At 47.2% G+C, this 17,557-nt stretch overlaps 2 protein-coding genes across 2 annotated transcripts in view; both read right to left on the bottom strand.

Annotated features, from left to right (window-relative positions):
• TNNI3K (TNNI3 interacting kinase) overlaps positions 1-5,950 on the bottom strand; it is a 28,186-nt gene extending 22,236 nt beyond the window's left edge. Inside the window, exons 1-5 of the mRNA XM_088060088.1 lie at positions 5,941-5,950; positions 3,623-3,634; positions 3,052-3,160; positions 1,629-1,714; positions 9-106 (exon numbers count right to left, since the gene is read on the bottom strand). Coding sequence (XP_087916214.1) covers positions 9-106; positions 1,629-1,714; positions 3,052-3,160; positions 3,623-3,634; positions 5,941-5,950 — 315 coding nt within the window. The remainder of the gene's footprint in view (positions 1-8; positions 107-1,628; positions 1,715-3,051; positions 3,161-3,622; positions 3,635-5,940) is intronic.
• A 1,407-nt stretch (positions 5,951-7,357) lies between these two features.
• FPGT (fucose-1-phosphate guanylyltransferase) overlaps positions 7,358-17,557 on the bottom strand; it is a 159,360-nt gene continuing 149,160 nt past the window's right edge. Inside the window, exons 2-5 of the mRNA XM_088060087.1 lie at positions 12,843-13,328; positions 12,355-12,537; positions 10,538-10,630; positions 7,358-9,793 (exon numbers count right to left, since the gene is read on the bottom strand). Of these exons, the coding sequence (XP_087916213.1) occupies positions 8,331-9,793; positions 10,538-10,630; positions 12,355-12,537; positions 12,843-13,328 (2,225 nt within the window). The 3' untranslated portion in view covers positions 7,358-8,330. The remainder of the gene's footprint in view (positions 9,794-10,537; positions 10,631-12,354; positions 12,538-12,842; positions 13,329-17,557) is intronic.

Genomic DNA, 17,557 nt, shown 5'->3' with positions numbered 1-17,557 from the left:
TAGTTTACCTTATAAGCTGCCAAGTGCAGAGCTGTAAATCCATTTCTCGTCAGTCTGGATGGGCGCAGCCCTTTCAGCATGAGAGTTCTGATGTGTGATTTGTTGCCTTTAGAGAGAAAAGTGAAAAAAAAGTCAGTTACAGGAAAGAACATGCAGATGAGGTAAGAAGCTCCTGTGTGAAGTTTGAAAGCAGAGAAATAGATATCTCTACTGCTGACCTGAGGCAAGTAATGAAATGTATCTTTTGAAACTTGGCAAGGATGAGTTTGATGGAAGTACCTGGCTGGGACAGTGGCGGGTCTGGCCATGCACCAGCTCACTGTTCCCACTTTAATGAGGATGTGGTAAGGGTGGCTGAGCTTCCAGAGAAGCAAACTCCTCCTTTAACATCCAGACCACGCTGCAGAGAGCTCTATGAACCAGAAGGTGCTCCTGGAACCTCTGGTTCCTCAGTCACTGAGCTCCTTTGCCATCTCAGACCTGGAGCACTGCTCTCCCCACACAGGACATCCTTACCAGGACAGTCATCATTTTGGGGAGTGCTAATGTGAGTCCATTAATGTGGTCCAGAAAAGTAGCTTTGCTCTGACCTTTCTGATGCACAGTGAATCAATACATAAATTCAATAAATTCATGTGCCTTCTGAATACTTGTGACAGGAACCAAGGACAGGGTCAGATCTAGTAACTCTCTGCCCTCCTCCAAGTACTCACAGAACTAATTAGTGTGTGTTTTCTTAAACTCCCTCTCAGCTACCCCAAGTGCTCTGATGTTCCATGTACTGATGTCATCTTTAGACAGGATCCTGCACTCAGAAATGACAAGTAAAGATCCACTCATTTTTCAGTAGTGCTTTCAGGTTGCTCCTCATGGTGAACATCTAACTAAGGTTGATACAATAATTTATGCATGTCATTAATCAGTACTTTGCAGAGCTGAAACCTCAGGGTAAAAGTCTCTTTGCCTCTCTCAGCCAATTTCTGCTGAAAATTGCATAACAAGAGCAAAGCAAGTGCACGAAGCAGTGACTTGGTGTGGATAGCAGAGCAGCTGTGTGGATCCAAGTGGAAAATCCCACCGTTAGAATGTTTTTATGAGCATCCCAGAACACATCTTGCCCTCTTCCCTTGTGTATTCTGATCTGCTCTCTGGAAAAGCCCTAACAGCTGATGTTTTTCACTAAAGCATTTCAGCTATCTTTCTTTTAATCAATGTGAAATAAAATACAGGTATCTCCATCAGAGTAGAAAAGTTGGTGGTGTAAGTAGAGCAAAGTGGTGCTACAACAAGGTCCCTGTCCTGGAGCCTGAGCCATGCACAGAATCCAGAAATGTGGAGCCAGAAATGCTCTGTGATGAGCTGGGATTAATGAATGCACGTGGAAACAATTCTGGATGAGCTGAACACCTCTAGTAAATCACGCTGCATCATCAACCACAACTTCTGTTCTGGCTGACTGAAGAATCAGCTGTTGTGGGGCTCTCTGTGGCTCGATTCAGCCCTCTGGCAATGAGCTCAGGGTGATGCTGAGAGCTGCTCCTCCCTCTGAGCAGTTCCCTGAAGGTGCAGTGCTGCTGCCAGCAGAAGAGGCAGTGATTTCTGGGGGTAGCCCTGTTTCAGACACCTACCCCCACACAGGCAGCACAGGTGCAGCAGCGAGAGCCCGTTCTCCGTGCGGTAATTCAGGTTGACTTTGCCGAAGGCTTCATCGGAGCTGAAAAAGGGATTTTATAGAGGATTACTTCTTTCTCCTTTCAGCACAGCTTCTTGCATGTGGGAAACATTAAAATGAGAAATCTCAATGTAATTTTTTTGAGAAACAAGGCTGAATTTATACCCAGTTTACAGTCTGCAAATCTAGAAATACTTTACTACTATCAGGTTGAGTGGTCCAGATTTATTGTTTTCTGAGAAATCCTGCTATGCAATCACAACAAATACATTCTAAATTTATCTAAATTAGGGGGAATAAGAGGAGACACTCTTAGAAAATATAAATAATCCATACAAACTCAGCTTCTGTATTAATGCAATAATAACTAAGAAGTATTTTTTAAATGTGTGTACTGAATTTAAAATTATGAGTAGGACATGCATAGAGCAGGGGCCATCTTGCTAGATTAAAGGAATAAACGAGGAAAAGCCTATCAAAAAGTGAGTTTACACTCCCCAAATGAGATCACAGGGCCAGTGATCACTGTGCTTGCTTACAGGTTGTTAAATGAGACAGTACTTGGACATTCTAGCTTTTGTCATCGAGCCTGCTGGGTTTCCTTCAGCACAGACTGATTTGTTACGGATCCATCAAACACTCTAAGTAATTACATTTGTTGAAAACTAAATACACCTACAGTTAATATTTCTTTGGAGAATCTCGATTTTGGCCTGCCCATAGAAGTTTGGGATTTTCCATTCAGTATCAGCACACCTATGACCCCAACTTCGCAGAACATTTGGATTTGAGTCACTACAAACCCACCCTGAGGGAGGAGCAACCATTAAACACATTAACAAGGTTACAATAAAAATAAAGAATGTTTCAATACTTTTCTTAACTCATTTCCAGTCTGTGAGCTGGGTGCTGGCAGCACTGGAACTTTGCAGGTAATGAACACATTACTGATTGAGTAAGGCTGGGTGAGCCTGTGTGTGAGCATGTGCTATCCTGAGAAAATCAGTGCAGCCCTAACTTTGAATCCACTGCTTTTGTGTTTGTCTACAGTGGCACACTCCAGCAATATTCCTGGCTGCAGAAACACATCACCAAAACTGAAAAGTGCACAGCAAAATCAGACATTGTACTAGAGCTAATGATTTTACAAAAGTACATCGATGTTTGTTGTAAAATACTGTCAGTAATTATTAACAGTAATTCTGGAACTGTGCTGTGGGGCTCTGCCCAGCTCTGGTATTCCCAAAAATAGACATAAGGAACATGCATTCCATACATGAGACACTCTGCCCATATAAAACACCTGAAACTGAAAATACTGTTTGATCGCAAATAGTCACTCTAAAGAAAACAATAAACAGATTCACAGAATATTTTACCTGAAAACATGCTTTAACTCTGCCAGCTCCTTTTCCTTGATTTGCAGGTCATCCTCCAGCCGCTCCGTGACCGTGGCGTAGGATTCACTGACTTTCTTCTTCCATTCATCTACAACAAAAACCCCCAATTGATAAAAGGCTTCCAAGCAAAAAATCATAATGTCCCAGTAACCAAAACACTTGATTTTCAAACGTCCAGTTGCACAATTTCATATATATTTCTATTGAAGTTTAAAATATTACAGCTATTAAATTGTTCCTGCTGCAGCCAATACAGAAACATATGCACTGTCTCTGAAATCCTTGTATATGTATGAATCCTTACCAGAAATATTTTAATATTGAATAATATTCAAGAGAAAACTTAAAGCTCACTTGTTAGCTCTTTTCTCCTCAACAGACACGCAGCAGAAAAAGGTTGGAGATTTAAAAGCTTTTCTCATGAAGTATGAGTTAAATCAATATAGTATACAAGTTATTATGACCTTATAAAATTGCCCAAATAAATTTAGTTTAGCAGCTTTTTTGTCTTCTTTCACAGCCTGTATCTGGGTTAAGTGAAGAACAATACCTGAGCCTTGAACTCAGGAGTAAAGCAGGAATGAGTTATCTCCTGAAATACCATTGCTCCTTGCCGATGGATGGATGGCACATTGCCTGTAAAAAAGTGACATTAGTTACCCGTGCAAGTCTGGGTTGGTCTAGATTTATAATTTCCCATTTGTCCAATGGATCTTCTTTGTTTCAGCAAAGTTCTTGCAGTAATATGATTCCCTGTTCAGGGGCAGTGACTGTCCTGCTGAAAAATACTTGTGATAGTCTCTGGCTAAAAATAACCACTGTGCCAAGAGGAATGTCATGCAACAATAGCATGGAGCGAAACAGCCTGTGCTGTCCCCTGGGCTAAAGCCATAGAAACACCCACTCAGCTTGCTTCAATTCTCCTGCTCATTCCCACAAAAAACACCTGCCTTCATCTGTTGAACACTTACAACTAGTGGGAAGCGGTAATTTGGCAGCTTGATACCGACTTTGTGGAGAAAAGGGAATTTAAGCAGCTGAATGCCAGGAGTTCTGTGAGGATCCCCAGGGAGTGCAGGGGGTCCCCAGCTCAAAGAGGCTGGGGATGATTGCAACTCACAAGCCCCTGACACAGGGGGTGGCACTGGGAACATCCAGGTATGGCACTTAGGAAGGGCAATATATAATTCAAAGTGAAATGCAAATATACACACATAAATATTTATATTTATGTATTTAAAGTGTGGTGATTGACCTTGGCAGCTGTTCTGTGTGAGAGCTCTCATCCCAGTGAAGGATTTCAGGCAAGCAGACATGTTAATGGAACACACATCTCTAAAACCTCCCTCGTGCTGTCTACCACTGTAACACTGCACCTCCTGCCACCACTAGCCTGTCCCTTCACTTGCACAAATTTACACATGAATCCAAGGATTTCAGAAGAGTTTGAACTGCTGTGACAGTGTATCCTGTGATACGTGATCAGTGACTTGCAGAAAGGCACCAGCCTGGCAACTGATTCCCACATCCAGCTGCCAAACAACTGCCTTCCCTGGGAGGGACTACAGGAGCAAGTCTTTTGGAATTATCCTTGTTTCAAATTAATCAGAATATATCTACAAGTAACATACATCCACACCCATCATTTACTTGAAGAAGCTGTGAGTTGCTCCCAAAAACTTCACTGCCATTCTGGGGACATTCACTTATGTCCCAGAACAATGAAAAGGACGTTCAAAGAAACGATTTGTTTTCAAGAAGAAAGCAGAGCAGCTCTGTGGCCCTTGTAGAGCAGCAGGTGTTTGCAGTGGCAGCAGATGAACAGAGCAGCACTGCAATGTTATTTCTGCTCTCACAACAGTAGAGGCCTTTGCATGGGGGCTCAAGTGCAGAGGGCAAAAAATGAAGCTCTGGCATCAGAGGTGTGGGAATGAGAAGAGGCTGGAACCTCTGAGCTTGAGCAAAACCACCCTGAGACGGCACAAACACTGCAGATCCAACTGATGCTTGCTTCCTCTCGTCAGCTCCCCACATCCTTCTGGCACAGATTCCTCTCAGCTGCTCATTTTTATTTCAGCTGTCTTCCCTTGTGCTCTTTGTAAAGTGCCCAGTTTCACAGATTTCACCAAAGGTTCATCACCAAAGGTGACTGAAATAACCCCTCTCAGGTTTCAGTAAAACACAGCAGGGCTACACCTCTGCTGATCACGTGTGTGCTCAAGGCATTCAGGGAAATCATTGTTCATTATGAGCCCTATTATTGTACTACACAGCAAAACTAATTAAATAAAGAAAGCTGACATGAAAAAAAATCATTCAAAGCTTGAGTTTGTTTGAGATTGTACCAGCCCGACTTGCATTTCAGGACAGACGGAGCCAGGCAATGATCCAGAGGACACACAAACATTGCACCCATCTGGGAAACTGTGAGGATCAACCAAAATCAAACTCCAGGTTTCAGTAGATGATTCCCATCCACAGAGGTCCTGCGTGCCTGGCACTCTCATGACTGCATCCTTCATCACTCAGACTGCAGGAAAATCATGGGCCAGGGTGCTGTGATGGTCTTGTAAGAACCTGGTGCTGGAAACCAGCAACCCCAAATTACTGATCTTGCTGTGAAGTTTTGCTGGGTGGCCTTGCACAAATTTCTCAGTTTGCTTGGGACACACTTATCCCAGCTGGCTGCTTGAGAAAATTGTTGCCATCTACATTAACAGCAGACTGTGGAATACAAAGATTATCTCAAGCTGTAAATGCAATTTGGACAAAACACATACATGGATTGAATACATCAGCCTTGGATGATTATTATTGTCAGGAAGTGTCTGGTCTGCAGGCTTTTTTATTTTAATACGATGTACTCACATTGTAACATGACCCTTGCTGTAAGGACTGCAATTTGTTATAGCTAAAAATGTACACACTTCATAAATAGCTGCAATACAGAGAACTGTAGGATCAAAGAAGCATTTGGAGTGAAAAAGCCCTCCCAGACCATCAAATCCAACCATTCCCCTGGCACTGCCAAGGCCACCACCAACCTCTGAGTGTCACATCCACGTGGCTTTTAAATCGCTCCATATGGGAAAATATAGCTCTCTATAAATAAAAAAATATATTGTAATGTTCTTCATAACATTTCATGTTAAACTTAATTGCAGTTTAGAAATTAAGAATTCCCATACCTGTGGAGTAAATCCATTAAACCTGCTGATGTTACCCAGGGCTAATATTGACTGAAATCTGCTTTCTCAGTTTGAGACAAAAATGTTCAGAGTAAGAGGAAAGCACTGGGTGACACACAGACTTAAAGCAGTGCAATGTTTCTTTCCTGGTAAAACCATGCTTATTCCATTACAACAGATTTATTTTTTTTTTCATTGAAACCTTTGCGTCAAGGTCTGACCTGGGGGCTAGCTGTGCTAGCCCATGGCTACCAACAGGATGACACTCTTTTTTTTGTCTTGGAATTCACACTGCTCCCTAAACCACAGCAGCTGCTGCTGGCCCAACCTACCTACCACAACCTTTCCCACAAGTTCTGTCACTGTTTTTCCTCACTCTCTTTTCCCAATACTTATGTGCCAGAAACAAATCCAGTTCCTGTTTTTATGCAGTTTGCTTTCACTAATGAAATCAATAGCTGGTACTCAGGGAATTCAGAACAAATGCAATTGTAACAGTTAAAGTGGATAACCATGTTAAAAGGATGCATTTTGCTGTTACCAAACACTCCAGAACTCTCCTGGCAGCACAGCAACCCTCAGGAAAGTCTGTGCCAAAGTTTGGTCCCCAACTCAAGATGCAAAGTCTGTGTCAAACATGTTTCTCCTAAAATCTTTTGTGTAACAATGGATGAAAAAATCATGCAAACAGGATGATATACAAATGACAGCTCCATGCTCCAAGACTACTTTCACTTTGTGACTTAAAGCATTTATCTTGGACTTGAGTGTTCCCAAACGTACTGCTTCCATTGTTCAACCAATATTTCCCACTGACTTGCAGACCTTCTATTTGCTCAGAAATTCTCATTTCTTTGAAGTCCACTCCAGCAATTCCCAACCTCCATGTTTAACTTTGTATTTCTTCTTGGAAGGTTTCTTTATTAATGAAGGAGAAACCTAGTGCAGGTTAAAGAAGGGTGGGTAATGCTCAGGGGAAGATACTCTGCTGCCTCGTAGGTGGCATAAGAAAGGTGCCATTTGGGAATTCAGTCAGCAGGGAGATAAACACTGTCATCATGAAACATTAAATAAAACATGAAAACCCACAGAGACACTGAAGAGAAAAAGATGCATCATGTTTACAGCCAAATCACACTGATACATTGCACAGCATACTCTTAAAAAGAGCAGATTTATCTATTTGGAGCTGGATCTTGGGCATCTAAACTGGAAACAGGAAGACTTTATTGTTAACTATATTTGCAGAAGGGGGAGAAGGGGAAGAGAGTTTCTCTGAAGATACACACTGTGGTGCCACTCACAACAAACCTCTTTGTTTTTCACTTTGCTCTGCCAAGGACAGCAACAGTTCAGTTTAGAGGAGTACAAAATGCTGCTTTTTGCATGGCACACATCAGTCAGTCTGTGGGTAACAAAGAGCTGGCAGCTTCTCAATCACACTGCCAGCTTCCAACACTACCAGTAAAAAAATAAATCACTATGTCTTGTGGCAGGTGTTAACCCCAGTACTACAACTTACAAGAGAAAGAATAATCTCTCATGCCAATCTTTTTCCCTCTGACAAAAACCAGGAGAGGATAAAAAATTTACAAAACAAAAGAGAAAAGTTTATTAATGCTTAAGACAAGATGTCTTGAATTAAAGGCACTTTTAATAATTTTACCTCTGCCTAAGTAAACTGCATTGCAAAATGGCAGCATGAAAAGAGAGAAACATAAGTTGTTGTATTATTCCACGTTGCTGGAGCTAATGTTCTACCCTTTAAAAGCTTATAAAGCATTTTTGGGCCAAATAGACAATTTTTTTGGTATCATATCCTTACTGACAAGAACTACAAGACATAACATGCAACCCACAAAAAGTCACCAATTAGTGTTTTCAGATCTGAAATACTTCCCTACTTTAATCAAAAGAACAGTTTATCTGCATTTGCTGCTTTATAAATGTCATGCAACTTCTTTATTTCTACTTCAATGAGATCAGAGAAGAGATCTGTGTACTTTTCCCTTAGGATTCTTACAAGCTGGGAAGTAATCAATCAGCCATAAATGAAAACTGGACATTTGTTCAAGTATTGTTCGTTCTAAAATCAGACTTCTCTTTTTGTCTTTGTAGGCAGATTTCATCATAAATTTGCTTCCTAAACTTCAGCATGTCTTCGACATCTTTGTAGGTGAGCATTTCTTCAACAGACAGAAGTTGAAAGCCACTCAGTTTGAAAGCTGACTTGTGCTGCACAGCATTCAGCATGTTCAGTGACATCCTAACCGATTCACTTAGAGTAGAACAAACAGGGAAAATCCTTGCAGTCCACAGCCCCAAAGATGTGTCCCCACTGGAGAAGAGCTGGTCTGAAGCCTCTATGCTCCAGAGGTCAAGGCACTCTGGGAAGCTGGCTCCAAAGAACTGGAGGGAGCGAATATCCGACAGCAATTTCACACTCCTCTTCAAGTCGTCACCTACACCGAACGCCATGGTGACATACTCCACTTGGTCAGCAACTTTCACACTTACTGAACTCAGGAAGCAGTTTGAGGGTATGTCTACACTGAAATGTATGCAGGACCCACTCACAATGCTGCCCTTCCCTACTGACACCTCGGGCCCAATTCTGGAGTACTCAATGACAGAGCCAGGCCCTATCACACACCCGGGCTCAAGGATGCTTTGGATGATGCTCAACTGATCCAAGGTCTTGGCTGTGTCAGGGAAGATGCTGAAAGCCACAGGCTGCAAGTCAAGCTCAAATCTCAGTTTGCTCTCATCAGTAAAATGAAACAAATACTCCTGAGTAGTCCCGATGTGATAGAACTGGGAGTTGTTGAGGACTATGACATTTAGGCTGGTGCCTTGCAGGAGGGAGTACAGCTGCTGACGCACTCCCACCAACCCCGAGTCCTCCTTGGAGACATTACTTGTGTTTTTGGTGTAATCTAGAGTGGCTCCAGGCCCCAGGGCCTGGAGAAAGTCACCATATGCATCTATTTCACAGCAAAGAGTGCCCATCTGCTTATAGAACAGCAGCAGCTGCTTGGCAGTGCTGTGGTCCATGTAGAACACGCTGTCTGTGTACACGCACTCTGGGGCTGTGCCCGAGTCTCCACGGCTCCCAGGGGAGCTGAGCTGAGGGTGATCCCTCCTCACACACACTGCACCACTCTGCTGCATGGTCTCCACGTCAGGCTTGTGCAGGAAACGATAACATGATCCATACTCCACCCCTCCTTTTCCTGAAAAACTGGATGGATCTAACACAAACACCCCGTGCGTGGTCCCGACTGCCAGGTCTGAGGGGTGAGCCAAGGCGGTAAATCCAGGTCTATCAAAGGTGATGGTTTCTGTGGCTCCAGTGCTGTACAGCTCTATGTCATCCGAACACGTGACGAGGACTCCTGGCTTCATGTGACGGGGGAAGTCGATGTACATGGCCAGCTTCAGCTCCAGCATCTGATACACGGGATCGCCGAAAGGCAGAGCTGTGAAGATCTTGCCCAGGGCACTTGCACTTGGCAAACGCTGGCTGTAACCACCTGGAAAAAGACTCTTTTAGTTACACAGAGACACTGAATGTAAGTCAGCAAAAAACTAAACCTAGGCATCTATTTCACAGATACACAAAAGCATTAAAAACCTCTCAGCTTAGTCATACGCCAAGCCCCAAAGCATATCTGACCTTATGTCCAAAACCCTCACATAGCTCGTATTAAAACTGTGATTGATTTTGTTACCTGCTTGTTTCAGAGCTATCTGTCACTGAAGTGACAAAGCAAGTACCCGCTTTTCGCTTGGAGGAGAATGCCCACATTCCTGATGGGAATTTTTTACCAGAGATGAGTCAAAAGGCAGAGATTTGGTCACACTTGTTATCACTTGATTTCTCTCTCCTCTGCAGAACTGATGTTCCTCCACATCTGGAAGTGGCCTGACTCAGTGGATAAGAAGGCAAGTACTCTGCCTGCCCAGAGGCATGAGGAGCCCAAGGTCCCCCAAGAGAGGGTTGTGTTCCTTAAATGGGTGTTTTGAGGCAGAAACTTAAATCACACCTGTGAATCTCATCTTTCTCACTGACTGAGCAACTTTACTGCTGAGAAGAAATGCTGAAGTGTATTTAACATCTTGTGAGCACCAACCTAATTTCAGATGATCAGACAATTCGGTTACTTTTCTCAGGAAACTGTATTTTGGAACTCCAGTTCCTCTGCCATTTTATTATTTTAAGGAAGAAAAAAAGAAAAGGTATCCTTTTAGAACAAAATACATAAAACTGAATTTACCAGAATGGATTAGCAGCACAGTGAAGGAAGTCCATTGATCGCCATACTGCTCTTCCAAGCACCGAAGAGCATGAAGAGTTGATCCACCATTTCCTAAAGAAAAAGTATTTTAGTATCTGTGAGCAGAGCTCCAGTAACACCTGTTCTGACAGGTGAGGTGTACTGGTGCCTGGCCAGAGAGATGGGATAGTCGTTCTGCCATATCATGGCTATAAGATCAGGCACATCTTATCAGGTTGATAAGATGGGACAGTCCCTCTGGAAGTCTGTGCTCTCTGAGGGGATGGCATTCTCAGCAGACAGCTCCAGGGAACACTCTATGATTTCCCAGTCAGCTCTGCACAGCCCCACTATTTGAAGCATTTAATCAATTAAACAGGCCATAACTCAGCCACAAAAATCAGCTCCTGTAAGAAACAAATCACATAAAAGCCTACTAATGGATTCAATGCAGTGTTCAGAAGTACTTGTGACATTTACATTATGGAAATAAGGAAGATTTGGGATCTGAGGAAATGGTTTGGGATATTTTATGTGCTCCTACAACTTAAAACTGCCAGATTCCTCAGAATTACCCTCTGCATGTTACTCTAAACTGTTGATAATACTGAGATTACTTTCTCTGTACATTAAAGCAAACAGGAATTAAGAATGACAGGATGGTATAAGAGCACTGAGACCAGTTTTACATCACCATTGGGCAGTGTACTAAAACATAATCACACTGTTTAAATAACCAAGTCAAGGTAAGTATGAATACATAACACACGAGTTAGTGTATTCTATATCCACAGGACACGCTCTGAGGAGTGATCCAGCTCATTCACCCACACCACCACGGCCCCACGCGGGATCCCGCTGCTGTCCCCAGTGCCCGCTGCTGTCCCCAGTGCCCGCTGCTGTCCCCAATGCCTGCTGCTGTCCCCAGTGCCTGCTGTCCCCAATGCCCGCTGCTGTCCCCAGTGCCCGCTGCTGTCCCCAGTGCCCGCTGCTGTCCCCAATGCCTGCTGTCCCCAGTGCCCGCTGCTGTCCCCAATGCCTGCTGTCCCCAGTGCCCGCTGCTGTCCCCAATGCCTGCTGCTGTCCCCAGTGCCTGCTGTCCCCAGTGCCTGCTGTCCCCAGTGCCCGCTGCTGTCCCCAGTGCCTGCTGCTGTCCCCAGTGCCTGCTGTCCCCAGTGCCCGCTGCTGTCCCCAGTGCCTGCTGCTGTCCCCAGTGCCTGCTGCTGTCCCCAGTGCCTGCTGTCCCCAGTGCCCGCTGCTGTCCCCAGTGCCTGCTGCTGTCCCCAGTGCCTGCTGCTGTCCCCAGTGCCTGCTGCTGTCCCCAGTGCCTGCTGTCCCCAGTGCCCGCTGCTGTCCCCAGTGCCCGCTGCTGTCCCCAGTGCCTGCTGCTGTCCCCAGTGCCCGCTGCTGTCCCCAGTGCCCGCTGCTGTCCCCAGTGCCTGCTGTCCCCAGTGCCCGCTGCTGTCCCCAATGCCTGCTGCTGTCCCCAGTGCCTGCTGTCCCCAGTGCCCGCTGCTGTCCCCAATGCCCGCTGCTGTCCCCAGTGCCTGCTGCTGTCCCCAGTGCCCGCTGCTGTCCCCAGTGCCCGCTGCTGTCCCCAATGCCCGCTGCTGTCCCCAATGCCCGCTGCTGTCCCCAGTGCCTGCTGTCCCCAATGCCCGCTGCTGTCCCCAATGCCTGCTGTCCCCAATGCCCGCTGCTGTCCCCCGTGCCCGCTGCTGTCCCCGCACCGAGCCCCGGCCGGAGCCGAGCCCCAGTGCCCGCGGGTAAGCGGAGCGGCCCGGCCGGCGCAGGGAGCGAACCGCAGCCCCATGTACCGATCCTGGGCCCCGGCGGGTCGGCGCACACGAGGTACCGGACGTCCCTGGGCAGCTGCCCCCGCCGCAGCTTCTCCGCCAGCTGCTCCCGGAACGCGCCCGCCTGCGCCGCGTCCGCCGCCGTCAGCAGCACCACGTCCCACAGCTCGCCGGGCCGGGCGGCCGCGCCGGCGGGGAGCGGCCCTGTCAGCCCCCGGCGCACGGCCCGGCCCCGCTCAGACCCCGGCCCGGCCCCGCTCGGCCTCCTCCGCCCGGCCCGGCCCCGCTCAGACCCCGGCCCGGCCCCGCTCGGCCCCCGCTACCCACGGCCCGGCCCCGCTCGGCCTCCTCTGCACGGCCCGGCCCCGCTCAGACCCCGGCCCGGCCCCGCTCGGCCTCCTCCGCCCGGCCCGGCCCCGCTCAGACCCCGGCCCGGCCCCGCTCGGCCTCCTCCGCCCGGCCCCGCCGCACCCGGCCCGGCCCCACGGGCCGCCCCAGCCCCGCCGCACCTCGCAGCGCCGCGGACCCCTCCAGCCGCCGGCCCGTGTCCGCCCGCCGGGCCGCGCTGCGCCTCCCCCTCGCCGGCAGGGCCCCGAGCGCGGCCCGGAGGCGCGGGCGGGGCAGGGGCGGCGCGGAGCCCTCGGGGCGGCTCTGCCGGGCGGGGCCGGGGCGGCTCTGCTGGGCTCCGGGGCGGCTCTGCCGGGCTCCGGGGCCGCTCTGCCGGGCTCCGGGCGGGCACGGCGCGGGGGCACCTCTGTGCACCGAGCGGGGGTGGAGAAGGGTGCCCGGTGTGTAAGTGCGGTGAGGAACAAAGTCCGAATCGCGCCTGAGCTCGCCCGTTGCCGCCTGCCCGCCCGTCCCCGCCCTGCTGGCGCTTCCCCCGGCCGCAGCCGCAGCCGCCGGGGCGCGCCGGGAGCGGGGCCGCGCTCGGAGCGGCGGAGCGGAACCTACCGGGGCTCGCTGCAGGCTGCCGCTCCCGTTCTCCCTGCTAGCGACTTGCAGGAGTCACACGGCTGAAGGCTTTTCCAGCCGAAGGTTTTTCCCTCTGCGGTTCCTTGCCTCAGATATTGTGGGTTTTGATCTGCGGGTTCCGTTTGTATTCGGAGTCTGTTGAGATTACAGATACCAAATGCAATCAGAGGGAAATGAAAGAAGGCTTTGCCATGATAAGATCTCATTATACACAAATCTTACAATAAAAAGTAGCTGTAAAAGCACAATAGGAGCTACCGAGGGAAAAAAATAAAAAAAGAAATTTATGAAGTTTTAAAAAAATGTACGATAAATCCATAGCTTTTCGTGATTGTAAACCGCTGGCAGAGAAGATTAAAGTAAAATAGATAAATGGTTCACTGTGCTTTCTCAGTGTGAGGCTGTGATGCAAGTGATAACTGTCCTAATCAGAGCAATGCACACCACAAGGATCAGTTTGATCCTTCCTTGTGCTCTGCACTTACTCCAGTAAGGACGATGGTCTCTTCTGCTGGAACAAACCTCTGCTCCTTTGTACTGAGCTTTAATTGCTGACAGCAACGCTGCTCAGCAGTCCTGCCTTTCCCGGGAGTTTTTTTTCTGCTCAGAGTCCAGATTCTGCAGGTCCCCATATCTGTGGCCCCTTGCCGGGCTGTGCAGTATCTCTGTTCTCATGTTCCCCTCTCCGTGGGCTGGCAGTGCCCAACACAGCCCCCACAGCGCTGGCACCTCACTTGTGTCATTACACAGGACACAATCCAAGCTGCATTCATCACTTGACCACTCACCGCTGTACTAGAGTAATGCAGTAATAAAACACAGGCATTTGTTTCTGAGCACACTTATTCCACCAAATTCCATCAAACTGTGTGAGGAAGAGGTTTCCCACACCTGTGGTGTGAGCAGCAGTGACCTGTGCCACCAGTGGAAGAGCCTGAGTTCCTCTGACACCTCAGATGGAAAATGCTCAAGCTCTGACTATGGAAGTGCTGAGATTTGATGTGATTTTTGTAATCTAAGCTCTTGCAGAGGCACAGTGAGAAACCACCTGTTCTCAGCAGTGATGGACCTGCTGCTCAGCTTTCCCTGGCTTAAATGCCAGCAAAAAACAACTACTAAAGTAAAGTCTCTGATTTAGCTTGGATTTCCTATAATCCCACCCAGAACAGTAAATATTGGTATTTCAAGGTGAATTAAATGCATTGGTAATTTCAGATTCACTTCTGGTAAGTGCTGTGGATCTGTGCTCTTACTGGTCCCTTTTCTTGGAACTAGATTTTAAATGCTGCATAAAAACGGGAGGAAAAGCCCACATGGTTCAGGTGGCAAAAATAAACAGGTGTGGTGCTGGGTTGTGCTGTGCAGGAAGAATTTCTTCACTGAAAGGGTGGTCAGGGCTTGGCAGGGGCTGCCCAGGGAGGTTTGCAGTGCCCATCCCTGGAGGTGGCACCAAGTGCCTTGGGCTGGGCACAGGGTGGGCATCAGGCACAGGCTGGACTGGGTGATCTTGGAGGTGTTTTCCAGCCTCACTGCTCGTGTGACTGTGCCCAGGATCTGCAGAGCGTGGCCCTGCTCTGTTCCCATGGATGAGCTCTCCCCTTTACCCCCACTCCTGGCACAGCCGTTGTTCCTGGCTGCCAGTGCTCATTAGTGCTGGCTCTGCTTGATTAGTTCCCCAGTTCTCACACATGCAGTTACTTATGGTTTGGATTTATTTTGCATAAATTATCTGTGTATCCGTGTCACAGTGGAAATGTCCCCACTGCATGCTGGTGGCCAGGTCAGCTCATGGAAAAATAACTTGCATGTGTTGTTATTTGTATACTACTGTATACTAATACATATATATTGTTACATTGGTGGTATTATAAAAAGGGGGATACAGTTCAGAACATTTGCCTGTAAATAACCTTTCCCTCCCTAAAATTAGTCTTTTTGGATAGAAGAAATTATTTTTTTAGCAATACATAATTTGGTAAAAAAGCTTTCACAAAAATAGAGAAGAAACATTTTATAAACATTTTATTAAAGTCCTATGTAAGAAAAATGTTAAATATTTTCTAGGCACATCAGCTGTGTCTGTGCTGGGCTCAGTTACCTGTCAAAGGTAATATCTACAATTTATTGGAGACAATGCAATTGAAATGCTTAGCAGAAGATAAATGATCCTTTTAGCTGGAGTATAGAGTCCATAATTACAGTGGGAAACAGATTAGGAAAAATAGCATTCCATCATTTCTTCTGTTTGACATTTGCAGAAGTTCAGGGTATTTATTTAATATTTAAACAGCCCATCTCAGGAATGTTTTCAATGTTTGATGTGGTTGAGCACTTCCCTGACACCCTTCATCATTCACCCAGATTATTTTTGTAGGCATACATACAATATTTTAAGATTCTGTCTTTTTATCTGCTGTGTGTTTGTACCCGGAGAGTTTGTTAAACTGCTAATGAGTCCCAAGGGGCAGTATGTTTGAATTAAACAGACATTGATACCTGCTAGAAATAAATCTTACGAGCCCAGAGAAAGAAGTGTCTCTCTCCCTACATATAAAGAGTCTGCAGCTCAGCTGTGCTGTTGTATCATGGGCTGGGTGTTGGGTTGCCGTCCCCTCTCTCTGGGCTGGGGAAGCTGGCACCTTCCTGGCGCTGGGGCTGCTGGAGCCCTGCGCCAGCTTTGGGATCGTGCAGGACATGGAGCTGCTGCACCAAGTCCAGGGGAGGCCCTGGAGCTGCTCCAGTGCCTGGAGCCCCTCTGGAGCCAGGCTGGGAGAGCTGGGGCTGCTCCCCTGGAGAGGAGAAAGCTCCAGGGAGAGCTCAGAGCCCCTGCCAGTCTCTAAAGGAACTTAGGAAAAGGGGGAGAGTGACTTTTTTACAATGGCAGGTGTGATAGGACAAGGGGGAATGGTTTTAAACCAAAGAGGAGAGATTTAGGTTGGAGATTAGGGACAAATTCTCACCTGGCAGGGTGGGCAGGCCCTGGGATAGAATTCCCAGAGCAGCTGGGGCTGTCCCTGGATCCCTGGCAGTGCCCAAGGCCAGGCTGGATGGGTTTGGAGCAGCCTGGGGCAGTGGGAGCTGTCCCTGCCATGGCTGGGGACTGGATGAGCTTTAAGGTCCTTCCCAACCCAAACCTGGCTGTGATTCTGTGAACTGTAGGGAAGTAAAATCGATCACCTCTCAAGGTTTTATGAGAAAAACACTTAACTGTTGGTGGATTAGGTTATAATGTCCAGGAGATGGCACCATACATTCAGTCTTTTTTTAAAAAACCTGCCCAACCCCAAGCACAGTAAAATCTTCAAGTATGGGGGAAATGCTTGCAGAAGTCCAGTGCATTATCCTTACAATGTTGTGTATAAGTTTCTATTTTTGATGTAATCACCAAATATTTGATAACTATTACTCCTAGTGTAAATCAGTCCTTGAGAAATGTTTGAGAAGCAGAGTGGAGTTCAGTAGAAAGACCCCAGTGGGGTGTTCAGTGAGTGGAAGAAAGTGTCTGTTTCTGATTGTAGTGTGTTTTTTGGGCCCAAGCCATGAAAGATCAGACGTGGGTGTGGGGCTGGTTTGTTTCCATGGGAACATGAGGTCCTGTAACCCAGGCTTTACACTACCAGTGATGATACTTTAGTAGGATTGATAGGATTGGATCCAAGTTCCCTGATAGCAAATGTACCTGGGAAATGTTTAGGTTTTTTTCGGTTTTGGTAGGTTTCTTTCCTTGTTTGTTTAAGTGTTTGGGACTGTTCTTTGCTACTTAAGCCACCTGAGGATTTTATTACCTTATTTTTACCTGAGGATTTCCCCCTGGGATGCCCTGGCAGGGTGGTGGCCTCGTGCTGTGGTTCAGCTGGGCAGTGCCAGCCCCAGGACTCACCTTGGTCCCAGCCTGGGGGACCCTGAGCAGGGCTGAGTCCTGGCACCCTCCAAGGTCTGGCCTTGTAGCTTTGTACTTGTGTGGAAATGAGAGGTTTGTAGCAGAACCTGGCTTTGCATTCTCCAGGTGTGCTCTCTAAACAGTGATGCTGATGCAGGAAGACAGGAATGATTATTTTGTACTGCTCCTGGCAGCAGTATCAATATTCTTATTTTCTGTTCATTCCCAGCACTTTCCCTTTTCAATACTGCACTTTTTCCTTTAATACATCACTTTTGTTTCTGTTGCACTTATTTGTTATAAATATATTATTGTCTATTGGTTGCACAAATGTCTTTTGGGATTTTTTTTCTTCAAAGGCAGGGAAGGAAA

Source organism: Pseudopodoces humilis, chromosome 10 (genome assembly GCF_049639895.1).
Source record: "Pseudopodoces humilis isolate 2021_Gansu_Grassland_sample_001 chromosome 10, ASM4963989v1, whole genome shotgun sequence".
NCBI lineage: Eukaryota > Metazoa > Chordata > Aves > Passeriformes > Paridae > Pseudopodoces > Pseudopodoces humilis.
Note: the sequence above shows the minus strand (reverse complement) of the source record. Positions and strands in the feature narration are given on the sequence as shown.